Source organism: Zingiber officinale, chromosome 6B, assembly GCF_018446385.1.
Source record: "Zingiber officinale cultivar Zhangliang chromosome 6B, Zo_v1.1, whole genome shotgun sequence".
In the NCBI taxonomy this organism is placed as follows: domain Eukaryota; kingdom Viridiplantae; phylum Streptophyta; class Magnoliopsida; order Zingiberales; family Zingiberaceae; genus Zingiber; species Zingiber officinale.
This window is the reverse complement of record NC_055996.1, coordinates 111,549,461-111,565,997: the sequence shown is the minus strand read 5'-3', so window position 1 is coordinate 111,565,997 and position 16,537 is coordinate 111,549,461. Positions and strand designations below refer to the sequence as shown.

Genomic DNA, 16,537 nt, shown 5'->3' with positions numbered 1-16,537 from the left:
TTTGAGAAATTATTTTAACCGTATAAATTTTTTCGGGATGTAACACATATACAAGATACAATACAATAATGTAAAAATATATTAAATACTATAAATAACGTAACCTATAAGATCAAAGCAATCCTGTTTATTTGTCTTTTATACTTATCGTGCACTCAAGCATAATTAGTTTGACTTTATATGCTTATTTTAATCGTTGGTTTCGTATGCTAATTAATTCTCGGTCCTCAAATTGCGCTGGAAAGCAAACGGCGAGGGAGAAGCGGACAGCGTTCTCTTAATCGATCAATTCCTCTCCCTTTAAATTCCGTCAAGGAGCAGTTGCAAACTCCGCTCATCCTCGCCTCCTCCTCCTCTTCCTATAACCGGCTATCTAGTGCAGGAACATCGTCAGGCGAGGCAGCCATGGGAAATTGCGCAGCGAAGCCCCTGGCACTCGACGACGCTCCCCTGCCGCTGGAGAAGCTACCGTCAATGAACGATTCATCCGTCGACGGCGATGCCTACAAGGAGGAGGAGGAGGCGGCCGCTACGGCCAAAAGCACCTCGCCGGAGCACGAGCCCCTGCTCAAGGTACATCCAGCTCTCTGCAGTCTTCTAATCATGCATTCAATCTATGTTCCAATCTAACCAGACAGACACATATATCTATCCAAATGCTTCAGATCATTCTATTGTTGTCTAAATAGATTAATTTTACAAAAAATAACAAGTTCCAAATTGATTGTACTAAATAAAGTTTACCGGACTTACTTGCAGAGCGAAGAGGTTGATGAATCCAATAAGAATGACGCGTCGGAGGCTCAAAAGGACGATGCGCTCAAAAATGATGAGAATGTTGTCTCAGAGACTCACACACTTGCATCAGAACCTGCAGAAGAAAATACAGGAGTGATGGATCATGAAATAACCGATGAAACAACGCCCGCTAATCCTCAAGACACTGTTGTTGTCACTCCCCAAGATTTAACCAAAGATGAAGACGAGGATGCTGCATTTGATAAACCTAAAGACCCTGAAGCCATCATCATCGAAAATGCTGCACTTTCTGAGGCAAACGTGGAACCAGAGGATTCAGAAGCAAAAGTTCAAGTGGAGGCTCAAGAGATTGATGCCATAGTTAAAGAACCTAATGACCAAGAAGCCACCACCATCATTGCTACTCCCCAAGAAAATCCTGCACCTTTGGAGGCTCAAGAAAATGATGCTACAAAAGCTTCAAAAGAGAAGAAGAAGGGAGATGTCTTCCACACTCTGTTTACTATGTACAACAATTTGGTAAAGAAGCCTTGAGTGTTGAAATGGCATGATGGAATTGCTGTTACCACTTGACAGTTTGGGCTTATATCGTGTTAATGGGATTTAGTGAGAGTTTTTCATGTTCGTCAGTTGTCAAGTTTCCTCAATTAATGATTACATTGTAACAAAAAATGTCTTTCTCCTCTTGAAAACCACGTGGATATGAATATGTCGCTCTGTATCAAGCATTATCTTCGAAGATTTGTGTCCTCTATTGGTCGAGTGTATATTTCTTTTGAGTTTGTTCACAATCTGCACTGTAAATGCCTCTTTCTTCTTCTACCTTCTTTATAATTAAGAAGCATTATATCTTCTTATTAATATCAGTCATTATGTGAACTAGTTCGACATCCAGTCCAAAAAATTTAGTTCTAATTCCATAAAATAGCTTCACAAAAGCTTCTCCAAAATATTGAATAAATGGAACCAGAGGATTGACAAGATGTTGGAGTCATTTACAAAACTAAAGTGAGATCATAGCGTCAGATTCAAATCTTAATAGCAGAAAAGTACCTCTATTTCATCCTCACTGAGCTTCGGTATGAGAAATATAAGATAGAATTATTTTGATTCTAATCCTTTTTAAGGAAGATACATAAGCGAACTATGTGAAAGGCCAAATTTAAATTATAAATATAAATATTTTTTCTTTTTTTCTTTTATATTATATTATTTTTATTTCTTAAAAGTATATAATTTTAGAATATATATATATAATATTATTTTTGGGTTTTTTTCATTCGTAATATAAAATGGTCCAACCGGGCTAGGCCCGTGCTGGGCATTGGACTCGTGTTGGGTGCAGGATCCTCACATTAAGGTTGTACCAATGATAATTCGTGAATAATCCACGTCATCTAATAGACTGACTAAATTTTAGTAGCATGTGATCGGATCGGCCCATCTCGCCACATTTACATTTTTTATTTTTCTCTTTTTCTAAAATGATTTTAGTATTTATTTTTCTAGTTTCCCCTTGGGATTGAGCAAGGTGCCTGTTGCAAAGCCGTTTTCTGTTTCTCCTGCGACTCGAAGAACCCTAATCTTGATCAGGCATGGGGAGCAGCAATCTTCCTCCCAGAATCATCAAGGTTTCTTTTTCTCTTCTTCGTTTTCGCCTCCTAATTTCTTCTCCCTTTTCCCCCAACATCGGGTTCCTAGGTCTGATCTTTTTCTTTTATGTTTTCTTAATGCCTCGTTCAAATAGGAAACCCAGAGATTACTCAGCGAGCCAGGTATTTTCTTTCCATTTCTAATATTTTTTTTCTGTTTCTGTTATCCCTTGGTGGAGTCGTCTTATAAATTCGCGAATTATAGATTTTCAGTACCATAGGGATGGTGTTTCTTATTTTGGGACATTACCTCTTGGCATTTTGGGGGAATCTGTTGAAAATTTTCATTTTGCTGTCTTACGATTACTTTGTCTACTGGCTGACTCCATCGTCTGTATGTTTTCAGCTCCTGGCATTAGTGCATCACCGTCGGAGGAGAACATGCGCTACTTCAATGTGATGATCCTTGGGCCAGCACAGTCTCCTTACGAAGGTTATTTGCTCGTAGATGAGCTGTTTACCTGTTCAAGCTCTCTTTTAAGTTCTTTTTTTGTTTCATCTATTAAAAAATATATATGCAACTAATTATTAGCGGAATTCTTGGCTGTTTCTTTTGGGGACATGCTTCAATATGTGAATTGCCACTTTTCATTTATTTTGTTATAATTCATACATCCATTATGGTCTTCAACTTGTACGTGTTTGTCAACTTTGTTATATTTCTGACTATTCTTCCCATATATGAACATTTTCAAAGATGTTGGCTGTAAATACATATCATGGGTTTCAAAAATATGATATGATAATTACTTTCTTACTAGGACAAGCTTTCTTTTAGACTATAATTGCCTTCCAAGTCTCTAGAGTTTTGAGAATTTATATAGCTAATCTGCTAAAGGAAAGGACTTTATTATGGATCTTTTTATCAATCTTATTTCTATTTGGATGAAAAAAAAATCAGAATTCTTGGATTGTTATGCTTAAATGAATGTACTGATTAATCGTTTATTTTCTTGAAAGATCCTTCATTAGTGACTCTTATACCATAACTTATATATGCCAATGCATTGACAAAATGTTTGGTGGTCATTTGTTTGGTACACAGAAGATTTATTTTTTAATGCAATGTTTAATGTAATGAAACTTATTTTGTAAGCTAGAGATTTGTTAGTTGATTCTTGCATTTCCCTATTAACAAGCAGCTAGCACATCTGAATATGTTTTTTGAGTTTCAATTTTTTCAAATAGCAACTAGGCGTTTCAAGTTTTTTCAAATAGCAACTACGCTTATATCCAAGACATTGTAAGCCTAAGTTGCATGTTTTTTTTTTAAACTATCTCTTTATTTCCTATTTCTATCTTCTTTCTTTAGGAGGTATTTTTAAGCTTGAGTTATTCCTGCCTCAAGAGTACCCTATGACTGCCCCAAAGGTGTGAATTCTGCAACTATTACTGTAATCGGTTTTTTTTTTTTTGCTTAGTTGACTGGCTTTGCTATTGCACGTGAATGTATAGTAATTTGACTTCTATCTTATTTATTTAAGAAGAATATTAAGCTTGGAGAATTGCATGTTACATAATTCACAAATCTAAACAGCCATTATAAATTGTGGCCACTATTAATTCACAGTTAATATTTCCTTTATACTTCACTATTTTATGAACTGGATGGAGGTTGGAGTTATTTTAGCTTTCTCTTACAACCTCTACTTTATTTCTATGAGCTTTTAGTTATCTACTTTTAGATGTTGTAACTACTTATTGGCTGAAGTCTCACTCATTGGCTTAATGGTATGATTAATAATTATCTCATGTCTCTAGAAGGTCTACAAATGTTCTGGAAGCAAGAAGTCGAGTTCTGCTAGTGTAACTGTTGTTATTTGTCTTGTTTTCATGGTCGACAAGCAGGATTCAGTAATCATTTTGAAGAACCAATTGCCTTTAATCTCGGTTCCCTCTTTTAGTTGCTACTAGTAATTTTTGTCTGACTAAAATTTCATCTCTCAGAATTTCTAGTTAAAACAATTCAGCACATATGGTTCTACTTTGTTTCACTAGTGAGTTAGGCATCAATGGTATGTTCACTTGGGTTTGACCTTGAATAGTCAGGACGAGCATGGATTTATTATGATGATGGTAAATGGTATATAAGTATGCCTAATGTTAATTGTAACGTGATAAAGAATCTTGATGGCTGCCCAAATTTTTTTGCTGCAAAACTTGGTATCTGTAACCAAACAACCTTTGGGCAGAAACATTACAGAAAATGAATTGATCTCCTATGGATCAAATTTTCTTTCATTTTTAGTGTATTTGTGCTTCGTAAAACTAAAATTTGGCATTTGGATGTCATGCCTTTTAGCGCATGTCTATTTTCAGAGTCCTTGGTCTGCTGTTATTATAGCCAATCTAGTCCTATACATGCATTTGACTACCATACCACCACATGCGACATCTTATCATTTGATTAACACCACATGAGATACATCTTATCATTGGGATTAATATATTCTGGTACTAATTTCAACAAATTTGTTAATAGAAAAAATAGATGTTCCATATATTTCTCAGTGCTTACTTTTGAAGTTTTAATTCAGTCCTATTTTTCTTGTTCTTTTTGGTTTGTAGGTTCGCTTTCTCACTAAAATCTACCATCCAAATATTGACAAGGCAAGTAAATAGGTTTCATATTTTTCTTCAGAGATGCTATTGATCTCTATTAAATAGGTTAATGATTCATACAGCTTGGACGAATATGCCTTGATATTCTCAAAGATAAGTGGAGTCCAGCACTACAAATTCGAACAGTATTGTTGAGGTAATCATGTCTGCTGAAAATAGGAATCTATATTCAGTTTGTTGTGTGTGTGTGTTTATATATATATCGTTTTCCATGGTTAGGATTTCATGTCAGAGAGAGTCGATCTAGTTTCAGATTAAAGCATTGCTACAACTCATTGGAATCTATCTTATTATGTACATGGTTGATAACCTAGTCTTGGAATATATACCGTTATCTTATGACAAAATTGTGACAGTTTTTCATAATCATAACTCATCGTTTCCTTCCAAGTGTGACTGTTATTACTAGTGTTTTGTTTAAATTTTGCTGCGCAATATTTTATAATATTAGTTACTAAATATTATTTGGATATATATTATTGTGAAGGTATGACGTCAAAATTATTGGTAGTGGATCCACTGAAAACAAAGTCATCTATTTTCTACCGAACAAATCAGTCTATGAAACCTGTCAAATCTAGTTATTGAGGGTTATTTTTCTCCCTTGATTTTTTTTATCAGCATTCAAGCACTGTTGAGCGCTCCCAACCCAGATGATCCACTATCTGAGAATATCGCTAAGCATTGGAAGACAAATGAAGCTGAAGCTGTAGAAACAGGTCTGGTACTATCCTTTAAAGTCAAATATTGTGTAGAAATTTCAAAAAGCTACTGCTCCTTGGATTACTTGTACAACTCAGTTTCAGTCTTTTTATGTGTAGACTATCTAACATATGATGCACTCTCTTTTATCATGGCAGCAAGAGAATGGACTCGTCTCTTTGCTAGTGGAGCATAATTACTCGTAGACATTGTTCCAAAAGGTGCAAACTTTTTGGTGTTCTTGAGAACATTTGCAACACGGTCATTCTTTTTTGTGTTTCCATTAGTGATGAATTTTGATTGTTTCTATCACTTAACGTAAGAGTGCATCTGCCAGATTTCAAACATGACCCAATTGGTTATTTTCCTTATTATTTGCCATTAGAGCTGTAAACGAATCTAACTTTTATAAATAAATTTATATATTTTATTTGTAATATGTTAAAAATGTATTATGTATTAGATTAATATTTATTTAAGGGCAATAATATTTTTAGTTGAGTTTGATAAAAAATTTGAGTTTGGTTAAGTTTTTAATAAATTTGGCAAAAGAAAGGACAATAATGAGGATATCACACGTAAAGTATATTTATCATCATGTAAATTCTGGGAAGGGAACGACCACCATTATAACACGTGTGGTCGCACGCATGCATTTTCTTTCCATCTTGTAATACAAATGATGATAACATTTACACCAGACACTCCTTCACTGCATCCCTTTGTTGTCCGTCTTAAGACCTTGTAAAAGGGAGGTAAATCAAGATCCTTAACGGCCATTTGAGATGCCCAATCCATGTGACCTACCCAGTTTCATTTGACCTATCCTCTACGACCAACCTCATCAGCTTATCTCCCGGGCATAACAAAATGGTCGACCTTTATTCATGAAAAACTTGCAGTATATCAGAAACAACTTTGGCACTACATTGTAAGAGCTGGTGGGACTGAAAAAATTTGGAAGCATTGTAAGCTTCTACAATGAAACTTAAGCAATTCGAATGAAATATTTTTTGTTTGTCACTGTGTTATTCATATGTATTTTATTATTTAATCAAAATAATATAATTGTGTTCTCGATTACTTCTGTTATCAACAAAACTCTCTAATTTGAAATTAAATGAGCTAATTACGCTGCCATTTGCTCCATACGAACAAGCAAAACCAAGTCCACAAATTTAACCAATCCATTTCTTTTCAAACTCCTCAATTCCTACATTCAAAAATCCCATCTTTTGGTGGGAGTTGGCCATTTATAATTATATATCTTCATTTGGACCAACTCCTCCTCATTCTATACATCTTCATTTCTTTTGCCCTTCAATCTTTCACCTTCCTCCTCCATTATAAACTTCCCTCCCACTCTTTTTGAACCTCAGCCCCGTCTCTTTCCTCTGTCTCGCACACAGGATGGGGAATTCACTGTGTCGGTTCAAGGTCTCACCAAACCCGCCCGAGAAGTCCAAGCGAGGGCGCCATCAGAGCCTCAACGTTGCTCCTTTAAACCACTGGTTTCAGACGAGGAGGATGTCCCAGATGGAGGTGGTGAAGAATAAGAAGGGGGCTATCAGGGTTAAGGTGGTTCTCTCCAAGGAGGAAGCAGCTCAACTACTAACCCTGTGTGCCTGCCACAAAGAAAGTATGGCCATCAAGACCGTGCACCGGCTTGGTATGCTGCAAACTCCTGGCCGCCGACAGTCTTACTGCCAGTGGAGGCCAGTGCTTGCTAGCATCCCTGAGCTAATCTAGAGACATAGAGAAGATGGGATAAGTGGAATCGTTGTAATGCTTGTGTTCTCAGTACTTAGATAAATTATCTCTGTTTCTATATTTCATTCTATCATTATTTGAATGGCCCGAGAGGTTTGCATTCTGAGTGCTCCGGATGATGAGCCAATTCATGTTCATGCACTTGAGCGAACGATGAAGGTAGGATTTGAGACCTTGAAAGAATGCAGCTGTTTGAAACAGTAAAGGGAGAGATAGTGGTTGAAAAAAATGGTTCAACTCCTTGACAGAGCTCAACGAACCTTGTGAGTATGCTTTGCTTTTAGCTTTTAGCTTTTAGCTTTTAGCTTTTGGCCCATCAGCTTTTGGAGGGACGTAGACACTAACAAGTTCACCTGATGAATCGGTCGAACAAGATAATTCGAGCAATTTGAATGAGTCAATGACTAATCTAATCAGTTGAACCAAGCAACAATGTGTGGGCAAGTAGCGATTTGAGTGACCTACTCAGACTAAACAATTGCAAGTAGACCAATCATAGTAAATGATTGAGCAAAGCAGACAAGTAAATCATGCTAATCAAGTTTGCCAAGCAAGTAGGGTTAGGTGGATAGAGCCAACTGATCATACATGGTGGGCTATACAGGTCGATTTGTCATAAATCAACCTCGATGCAAAATATCATATTCATGTAATTATGTTACACCAAATTTAAATAGTTATATTATACTAAATTTAAGGCCCAAGTATTAATATCGCACCAAACTTGAAAAATACAATTATGTAATATTAAACATTTACTCAAATTTATATATTTCTTAATTAAATACAGTTGGGGTCCGAGCTTGTGATATAGCAAGTATGGGCCGTGACGGACATGGTCAAATCTGATCCCTTGCCGGTTCCAACATGACAATAAAATTATCCGATGGCCGTGCCGGGCTCAAGCACTCACTGGGAAAGCACCAAGAACTCAGTACGATCGTGGACAAGCACGCGACAACATGTTGATTCTGATCATGTGAGCGAGATTCGATGTGCAACGGCGCTGGGAAGGGAAGGGAAGGGTTAATTAGGGTTTTCCAAAGATTTGGTGTTGATATTTATATCTTCGGATCGATGGAATAAATAGGTCGATGGATTGACTGTGAGGCGGGAAGGTCGCGTCTTTCGTCACCCGCACAAAAGCTTTGCTTATTCCATCCCTCTTTGGCCCTTCAAGAATTTAGTAGGGTTTTCTTGTTCTCCGTTTCCAGCCCTCGCGCTCGGTCCTCTCCTCGATTTTTCTTTTTGGTGGTGCCCGTCCCATCCCGAACGGCTAGGGTTTTAGAGAGGAGAGAAGGAGGAGTTGATGTCGATGGATCTGGTTTTGTTGGACGATATCATACGGCGACTTCTGGAGGCCAAGGGCGGGAGGACTGTTAAGAATGCACAGCTGACCGATGCGGAGATCCGGCAACTGTGCGTCGCCTCCAAGGAGATCTTTGTCGGTCAGCCCAATCTTTTGGAGCTCGAGGCCCCCATCAAGATCTGTGGTAGTGGCCAAAAAAAAAAAAAAAATAATTTTTACCAGGGTTTTGATTTTGAAGCCTTTCGTTATCAGAATACAATATCTGTTTGTTGCTTATTCTGCTTCTTTGTGTCTTCAGATTAGAGCATCTTTTTATTAGCGCTTCACTTATTGCTACTTTGTGCTGTTTGTGCCAAACTCGTTTTGTTGCTTTCTACTACATGCTAATGATGCTTTGATAGTTGGTTAATTCTTTGACTTGGTGATGTTTTTGGGATCTCGCTGAGTATGAATCCTGATTGCCTTAACTAGGTCTTGATAATGAATCAACCAGATTCTCTTGTTATATGAAAACTGAGTGCAATGCGTGGAACTTCAAAATGGTTTAGGTCTGACGCTTGGAACTTCAAAATGGTTTCTTAGCTATGATTGACCTGTTTCACTATTCCGTATGTACTCATTGAGTACGTTAATTTAGAGAAGTATCTCATTGCATGCTAGTCAGTTTGCTTCCTATTGTTTGCATGAAATCCTTAAACTTATATACAACTCAACTTCTCTTCTATGATTGCTTCTGATTTCATCTTGAAAAACTTATGGAGAGAGCCTCACTGGAAATTTTCCACTTCTTTGGAAACACATCCCTCTAGATACATTCCAAACAAATTGCTGGTGTATGCAGCCTATAATAGTTGCAAAGTTGTTTTTCCCTGCAGTAATTGAGCATACACCTTTCTGCACGATCCACATTTAAACTTTTAGGTTACATAAAGTAGCTCTAGTTCCACCAATCAAACCTTAGAATCATTATCATTATCTCAGTGCATGCCAAGATTATTACTAACTTTCAAAACACATTATTCTCTAGGTATTTCCTATTAAAGTTTATATGAATTGATCTAAAAAAATAAGGATCTTTCTGTGTTCCTCATATTGTTTAGAATGCAGGGTGCTTAAATTTTCTGGAATGCAAAATGTGTAGGATCGAAAAGAATTTAGATACCTCCACAATTGCATGATATTGTCCATTTTGGGCCTAAGCCCTCATAGTTTTGCTCTTGGGCTCTATCCAAAAGACCTCATGCCAATGGAGATATCTTTTCTCTTATAAACCTATGATCTTTCCCATGCGCTTTCAATGTAGGACTATATTTGCAACCTTGCAACCCCAACAAACCCCCCATCAAACAAAGGACCACAGGCTTTTCATGTCCGATCCTTGACCCACTAGGTCTTCCTGCCCCTCGGTCCACCCGACCTACTAGGACTTCCTTGCCTAGCCACAACTAGGACTTCCTGCCTGGTGTTTGGTCCTTTTGATCCGAGCATAGGAGTACCTATTTTCTTTGTTCGAGGTCAATATTGTACCCACATGGCTCAATCAGACCATAGCTTTTCTGCACAGTCGGCAGTTAAACCTTCTAGCAGCCCGGGCTTTGATATCAATTGTAGGATTGAAAATAATTTAGATATCTCTACAGTGGGACTATGTTTGCAACCTTGCAACCCCAATAAAATGTTCTAATTTTCTTGATTTATCCTTGCACTATTTTGTACTATTTAATACATTTGTTTAAGGAGATAGCTTCCTGACTATATAGTCAAGTCGTTTTCTTAGATTTACACCTTGTATTCAATCTTGTCTCTGAAATATCTATCTTTTTAGGTTTGTGTCCACTGTATAGCCAAATATCCTGATAGTGTCTCTCCTAGTGCTTATTATCTAGTTTCCATCTTGTATAAGGTTCTCATTTAATTTAAAACAATCTAAAGAAAATGAGTACAAGTGATTCTATATAGGATCATCATCATCAGATATGTTCGTCCTAACTCCCAATTCTATTTATGTTCATGGGTTCAAACAATTTTAACTCTAGCTATCTAGCCCTATATAGGACGATATAGTGATTAACTTGAAAAACAAAAGGTAACATAGAATTATGACTTGCAATTAGATCAATTGGAACCGTGGAATCAAATACTGAGCTGTGTTACCCGACATGACAACAAAATTTTTGGTCCAACCTTACACTGACACATGAGACTCATCGACACACACTGTGTTGTTTGTATCTCATGTGATACGGGTTATTCTCTAGGTTAGTCATGTGTGCTCTTTGTCAACATGTGTTCTCTTAGCTGACATGCTACGCAACAAAAGGACTCAAATTTGATTCCCGATCTCAATCATGGGGAAGGGAATAAGAGTGAAGGATCTACAAATCAGAGAAAGATGAATAGATAATACTATTAGTGAATTGAGGCAATGGCATAGAGGAATTGGATCATCAAAGGCAACAACATAGCAAGGAGGCGACACAAATGACTTGGGTAAGAAAGACCTCACTGACATTACAATGACAGTTGCTGAGAGGAGCGATGATTGTTGGTTTCACAATCAGAGATGGGAGTTTGCATTTGCATCGTTAATGGGTCATATGAGCTTTATTGAGGAGACCTCATGATTTTGAAATTCATGATTTCAGGAACACGTACAAGTTAATTAACTTAACATATGCCTGTTATATATTATGCAACATATAATATGACTATGTAGTAGATATATAATATAATATAAGTTTATAACATATATCTGTTATAATAGATATATAGCATTTCCAGTTAATAGTGGCATTCAAGCATGAAAAGAATTCTATTTATTCTTTTCATATTTCTTTGTTGTCTTAGGTATGAAATATTGATTAAATTGGTGGTTTTACTGATAGCTGGAGTGCTAATGCTTGTTTAATTATCATTTATCTACTGCTTCTTAATGACATCAGGGTGAGATTTGATTCTCTTTGTTGCAGTCATTAATTATAATTAACTGCTTGACTTATTGTTGCTTGATTATTAGTTTCTTGTCTTCATTTTATGCATTGACCATTAGGCCAGTTACATTCGACATAGTATTTACAGACAAAAATGTCTAGCCTGGAAAAATACTGATAGTGATGGGGCACTGACCAGCCCTTTAGTTTCCTTTTCTAGTTATATTACCTCAAATATGCATGGGGCCTTAGTGACTTAGAAGAATAGTGATGTGATATATATTTGCTACATATTACCAATATGAGCTTCCATTTAGTAGATTGAACTCTTCAATGCAGGAGATGTTCACGGCCAATATATTGATCTTCTTAGGCTTTTTGAATACGGTGGGTACCCACCGGAAGCAAATTATCTGTTCCTTGGGGACTATGTTGATCGTGGTAAGCAGAGCATCGAAACCATATGCCTGCTCCTTGCATACAAGATCAAATATCCAGAAAACTTCTTTCTTCTACGGGGGAATCATGAATCTGCATCCATTAACCGTATATATGGCTTTTATGATGAGTGCAAGAGAAGATATAATGTTCGTTTGTGGAAAGTTTTTACAGATTGTTTTAACTGCCTTCCAGTTGCTGCGCTTATTGATGGTAAGATACTTTGCATGCATGGGGGTCTATCTCCTGAGCTAGAGAGTTTAGATCAGATTAGAAATATTGCTCGTCCAGTGGATGTACCAGACCAAGGTCTCCTTTGTGATTTGCTATGGTCAGACCCTGACAGAGGTATAGATGGTTGGGGTGAAAATGATAGAGGTGTTTCTTATACTTTTGGACATGACAAGGTCACTGAGTTTCTTCAAAAGCATGATTTGGACCTTATCTGCCGAGCCCACCAGGTTAGTCTCTTGCTACTCTTTTAAAAATTATTTTCATCAACTTTAAGACTTAAGAGCGATATTGCTATTTGTGACAGTGCCATTTTTTTTCACTTTATGTTCAATTTACGATCTTCAGAATTAGATCTGAGAACATATGACTACTAATTGAAGCAAATGAATGATGGGACAGTGACTTTCAGTAGCTGGCTTCTTGGTTGCTGTGTTCCTTGAACCACTTGTGTTGATATTTTGTGTTAATCTTTTTTATTAGGTTGTGGAAGATGGCTTTGAGTTCTTTGCAAAACGCCAGCTAGTGACAATATTCTCTGCTCCAAACTACTGTGGTGAATTTGATAATGCTGGTGCTATGATGAGTGTAGATGACACTTTGACTTGCTCATTTCAGATTCTTAAACCAGCTGACAAGAAAAAAGGGTTTGGAAATAATTTGTTAAAACCAGGAACACCTCCCAGAAAGCTAGCTGGTTGAATTATTTTTGGTGTTTCTCGTCATAGAATTGTCTGGAGTATGGTGGATAAATACATGCGCAATATGGTATGAATTTTCTTTTCTTTTTTGTTTTATCTGCTTTGGAACTCCCTATAGTCCCTAATTGAAAAATCTATGGGTGCTTTGTTAATTCTTTTTCAACGTGTTTAGTATTTTTCTTTATCATGAAAAGTATCTGGGATTTTTTAATCTGGTTTAGAAATATTACAGTCTGTTTTAAAATCAGAACAAATTTGGATATTGATGTTTTTTTTTCTGTCATGTCAAAAAGTGTTCATTTTCTGTCATGTTGAGTGTTCTGTTTCTCTGTTATTATATTAGGTATGTTTTAAATGGAAAGTTGTTATACTGGTTGGTGTTTTTTGTTCGTCTGAGCACTGTAAAGCTATCTTTATGTTCCATAATCTTTCTTATGTCCTGGTCAGAAAAGCTGACTTGACGTCACTTAGTTAAGCGGTTCAATAAGATGAGAGTTGATTTTACAGACATTTTGATTCATAATTTCATTTATTTCCATTCCTCTCTAACTAGATGTTTTTTATTGACTTTTTCTTGTTTCTTTCCATGGCCCCTTCTCAACTCCCATTATTTCATCTAAGAGACCTTTATGACTGCAAGCTTTTATCTTAGCGCCTTGAAGGATTTATGGCCATTATATTGGCAATTATTCAATAGCCATCAAATGCAGTTGGCACAAACTAATACAGATAATTTCATCTTTGATTAATCATATATTTGTTCGTTTGTGTTCCTTTTCTGAAAAGATATCTTTGATAACTTACTACAGCTTCAGGAGTAAGGAGTTGCAAGCATCCTACACTGACTTTGATCGAGTGCCAATTGTGTAAAAGTTATTTGCAAAGAATATGCTGTGCTCATAGTGTGCTGTGTTTGTCTAATTAGCTTTTACCGGTATTGTTCCTGTATCCCATCGCATTGTCAAACAAAATCTGATTATGATTGCTCTCATTTTTCTAGATACGCTCTGATTGTCATGCTTATTAAAAGACAACCTTTGGAACCTGTAAAATTTTCACCAGTGATTAACATTCTCAGAATCTACTGCTTGAAATGCACCCATGTCTTGGCTAAAGCCGAAGGATACTATCTAGATTTTGCGTCGGTGAATCATTTTGCTCGGTGATAGATGAATTTTCAAAAGGTATATGATCTCCTTGTTTAGCGTGTTTATAACTTTTTTTTATTGACAAAGATTAAATGCTTATGAAGGGTTTTAAATTGTATAATTATCCTATTGGAAGATATTTTAACTGTTATTTTTTGTCTTATTCATTAAAAAAAATATCTGGAGGTACACTAGAACAAAATTCCCATAAGGTTCGTGTAGTCATCGAAAACTGATGAGACCGGTGGCCATGCAAATGACTATTTGTTATTATATGAATTTATTTTTAATATATTTATTTTAAAAAAATTAATTTCAAATGTATCTCATGCCTTTTTTTCATTAACGTTTTTATTAATAAGTTTTATTTTTCAATGTATCTTTTTCTAATTCACTAATAGTACATTTACCCTATTTAATTTGAATTAAGATTTTTAAATACAAAGAAGCTAAAATCTATTGCCCATCAGCAGGTCCTTCTCCGGCTCAAAACTTGAATGCCGGTCAAGCAAATCAATTTGAGGTTAACTGAAGCAACCAAAATTGGACAGATCTTTAGTACCTTTAGTCATAAGCTCCATGTTTTACACATTTTGACGTTAATAAGCTAAAATGACTAGAATTCTAAACTTCAACCACTAGATATGATCTTGCGTTCAATGTCCAAGTTCATGGAAATGATCACACCAAAGATCCCTCTACCGAAGAATTAATTTCAGAATCACTGGAAAATTTCAGAGAAGGGACTGTAATGCTGTTGCTATACAGCATGAGATTTACTTCCCGGATGTTTGGCCGATCTTCCACTTTCTCTAGAGTGGACTGCAAGCCTAGGTAGGTTTACCTTCTCAGTTCTTCCTCTGGCCATTCCTCATCTCCTACTTTTGGATCCTTAACTTCCATACTCTTCCGTCATTCCACAGTTTCTTAACCTTTTCAATCAATCAATCATCCAAGATCGTGAAGTAAGAACTAATTCAAAATGGAAAAGAATACTTTCTTGCGAAGAGAAAGACCACTTACATAACCAACAAAACCAACAAGAATAACAAATGAAGACGAAGACTCAGACTTGGAATCACTGAAAGACTAGACACTTCTTCCCGTGATGATCTCTAGAACGAAAATGCCAAAGCTGCAAACATCTGATTTAGGTGTAAAGGTTCCTTGCAGAGCATACTCTGGAGCCATGTATCCTCTAGAACAATTTCATATTGAAAGACAGATTGCAAGTATGCAAGTAAAAAATAATAAACTTAATATACTTCTACTTACAATGTGCGAATGAGGTTGCTAGTAGTTTGGTGAGTGGTCTTGGTCGAAAAGCCTTGCGATGCTAAAGTCAGGACAGAGATTATCATCTAGCAAGATATTGCTAGCCTTAAGATCTCTATGAACAATCTTTACTCTCTCAAAAGTACCCTCATCCACTCTTTTTCGATCTTGGACTCTGTCTCAGCAGTAGACTCTCTCTTAATCTCAAACTTGTCTTAGTAGTAGATTCCCTCTCAGTCTTGGATTCTATCTCAGCAATAGACCCCCTCTCAGTCTCGAATTCTATCTCAATTTTGAGCTTTGTCTCAGCAGTAGCCGATAAGTACCCTCATCCACTCTCTCCCAGTCTCAAACTCCGTCTAGCAGTAGACTTTCTCTCAGTCTCGAACTTGTCTTAGTAGTAGATCCCTCTTAGCCTTAGACTCTATCTCAACAGTAGACTCCCTCTCAGTCTCGGATTCCATCTCAATTTCGAGCTTTGTCTCAATAGTAAGCTCCCTCTCAGTCTCAAACTCGGTCTCAGTAGTAGGTGCCCTCTCAATCTTCCCCATCATCCTTGACAACAACTTCGTCTCAGCTTTAGTTGCCGGCGTTCTCCTTCAAAGGCAAATTCCAACATCATCTCTTCCCAGGCTACTCTGTACCGATGTCATTTTTCCTATCCTTAAAATAGGTTTAAGCCCTACGTAGATTCACTAGCAGTAATGGCTAATATTCCAGAACATGTAACATCCTAAGAATAGTGGGGTGGGTAAAACGTTGTCAGACCCAGTCCCTTGGATACCCCTCCTATTTGTTGGTGCAACCTTAGGGCAAGGTTGACGTGGTTGACCCGACTCGAGTTGACCTGACTCGAGTTGTATTTTGATGTTTGACGAGAATAGAAAAGTTGTATCTTGATGTTTGACAAGAATACAAACTTGGGAGATTGTGGGTGCAACCTTCGGTCAAGGTTGACCTGGTTGACCCGACTTGAGTTGACTTGATTCGGTAAAGTCCA

General features: G+C 36.9%; 4 protein-coding genes across 5 annotated transcripts; 3 read left to right on the top strand and 1 right to left on the bottom strand.

Moving 5' to 3' along the window:
• Positions 1 to 225: 225 nt before the first annotated feature.
• Positions 226 to 1,498, top strand: LOC121990529 (guanine nucleotide-binding protein G(s) subunit alpha isoforms XLas-like). Its single transcript, XM_042544647.1, has 2 exons — positions 226 to 573; positions 760 to 1,498. Exons 1-2 carry the CDS (start codon positions 406 to 408, stop codon positions 1,291 to 1,293), a joined length of 702 nt encoding a protein of 233 aa, XP_042400581.1. The 5' UTR covers positions 226 to 405; the 3' UTR covers positions 1,294 to 1,498.
• Positions 1,499 to 2,251: 753 nt separating this feature from the next.
• Positions 2,252 to 6,082, top strand: LOC121988927 (ubiquitin-conjugating enzyme E2 36-like). 2 transcript variants are annotated; one of them, XM_042542658.1, is made up of 8 exons: positions 2,252 to 2,390; positions 2,507 to 2,534; positions 2,758 to 2,844; positions 3,724 to 3,782; positions 4,980 to 5,021; positions 5,096 to 5,169; positions 5,655 to 5,752; positions 5,894 to 6,082. In XM_042542658.1, exons 1-8 carry the CDS (start codon positions 2,355 to 2,357, stop codon positions 5,929 to 5,931), a joined length of 462 nt encoding a protein of 153 aa, XP_042398592.1. In that variant the 5' UTR covers positions 2,252 to 2,354; the 3' UTR covers positions 5,932 to 6,082. The 2 variants fall into 2 exon arrangements, with proteins under 2 accessions (XP_042398592.1, XP_042398593.1); XM_042542659.1 differs by lacking the exon at positions 4,980 to 5,021.
• A 2,267-nt stretch (positions 6,083 to 8,349) lies between these two features.
• Positions 8,350 to 14,240, top strand: LOC121988926 (serine/threonine-protein phosphatase PP1-like). Its single transcript, XM_042542657.1, has 4 exons — positions 8,350 to 8,998; positions 12,084 to 12,643; positions 12,897 to 13,181; positions 13,924 to 14,240. The coding sequence occupies exons 1-3, from the start codon at positions 8,815 to 8,817 to the stop codon at positions 13,113 to 13,115; spliced, it is 963 nt and encodes a 320-aa protein (XP_042398591.1). The 5' UTR covers positions 8,350 to 8,814; the 3' UTR covers positions 13,116 to 13,181; positions 13,924 to 14,240.
• Positions 14,241 to 15,351: 1,111 nt separating this feature from the next.
• LOC121991375 (probable serine/threonine-protein kinase PBL23) lies at positions 15,352 to 16,088 on the bottom strand. Its single transcript, XM_042545384.1, has 3 exons — positions 15,927 to 16,088; positions 15,538 to 15,623; positions 15,352 to 15,460 (listed from the first exon to the last, which is right to left on the bottom strand). The coding sequence occupies exons 1-3, from the start codon at positions 16,086 to 16,088 to the stop codon at positions 15,352 to 15,354; spliced, it is 357 nt and encodes a 118-aa protein (XP_042401318.1).
• Between the last annotated feature and the right edge of the window lie 449 nt (positions 16,089 to 16,537).

Coding starts and splice junctions, on each gene's coding strand:
- LOC121990529 (XM_042544647.1), top strand. CDS start 406: ATGGGAAATTGCGCAGCGAAGCCCCTGGCACTCGACGACGCTCCCCTG. Junction 574..759: donor AGCACGAGCCCCTGCTCAAG/GTACATCCAGCT, acceptor ACTTACTTGCAG/AGCGAAGAGGTTGATGAATC.
- LOC121988927 (XM_042542658.1), top strand. CDS start 2,355: ATGGGGAGCAGCAATCTTCCTCCCAGAATCATCAAG. Junction 3,783..4,979: donor ACCCTATGACTGCCCCAAAG/GTGTGAATTCTG, acceptor TTTGGTTTGTAG/GTTCGCTTTCTCACTAAAAT. Junction 5,022..5,095: donor ACCATCCAAATATTGACAAG/GCAAGTAAATAG, acceptor TGATTCATACAG/CTTGGACGAATATGCCTTGA.
- LOC121988926 (XM_042542657.1), top strand. CDS start 8,815: ATGTCGATGGATCTGGTTTTGTTGGACGATATCATACGGCGACTTCTG. Junction 8,999..12,083: donor GGCCCCCATCAAGATCTGTG/GTAGTGGCCAAA, acceptor TCTTCAATGCAG/GAGATGTTCACGGCCAATAT. Junction 12,644..12,896: donor TTATCTGCCGAGCCCACCAG/GTTAGTCTCTTG, acceptor CTTTTTTATTAG/GTTGTGGAAGATGGCTTTGA.
- LOC121991375 (XM_042545384.1), bottom strand. CDS start 16,088: ATGGGGAAGATTGAGAGGGCACCTACTACTGAGACCGAGTTTGAGACT. Junction 15,624..15,926: donor GGGATCTACTACTAAGACAA/GTTCGAGACTGA, acceptor ATATCTTGCTAG/ATGATAATCTCTGTCCTGAC. Junction 15,461..15,537: donor AGCAACCTCATTCGCACATT/GTAAGTAGAAGT, acceptor AAATTGTTCTAG/AGGATACATGGCTCCAGAGT.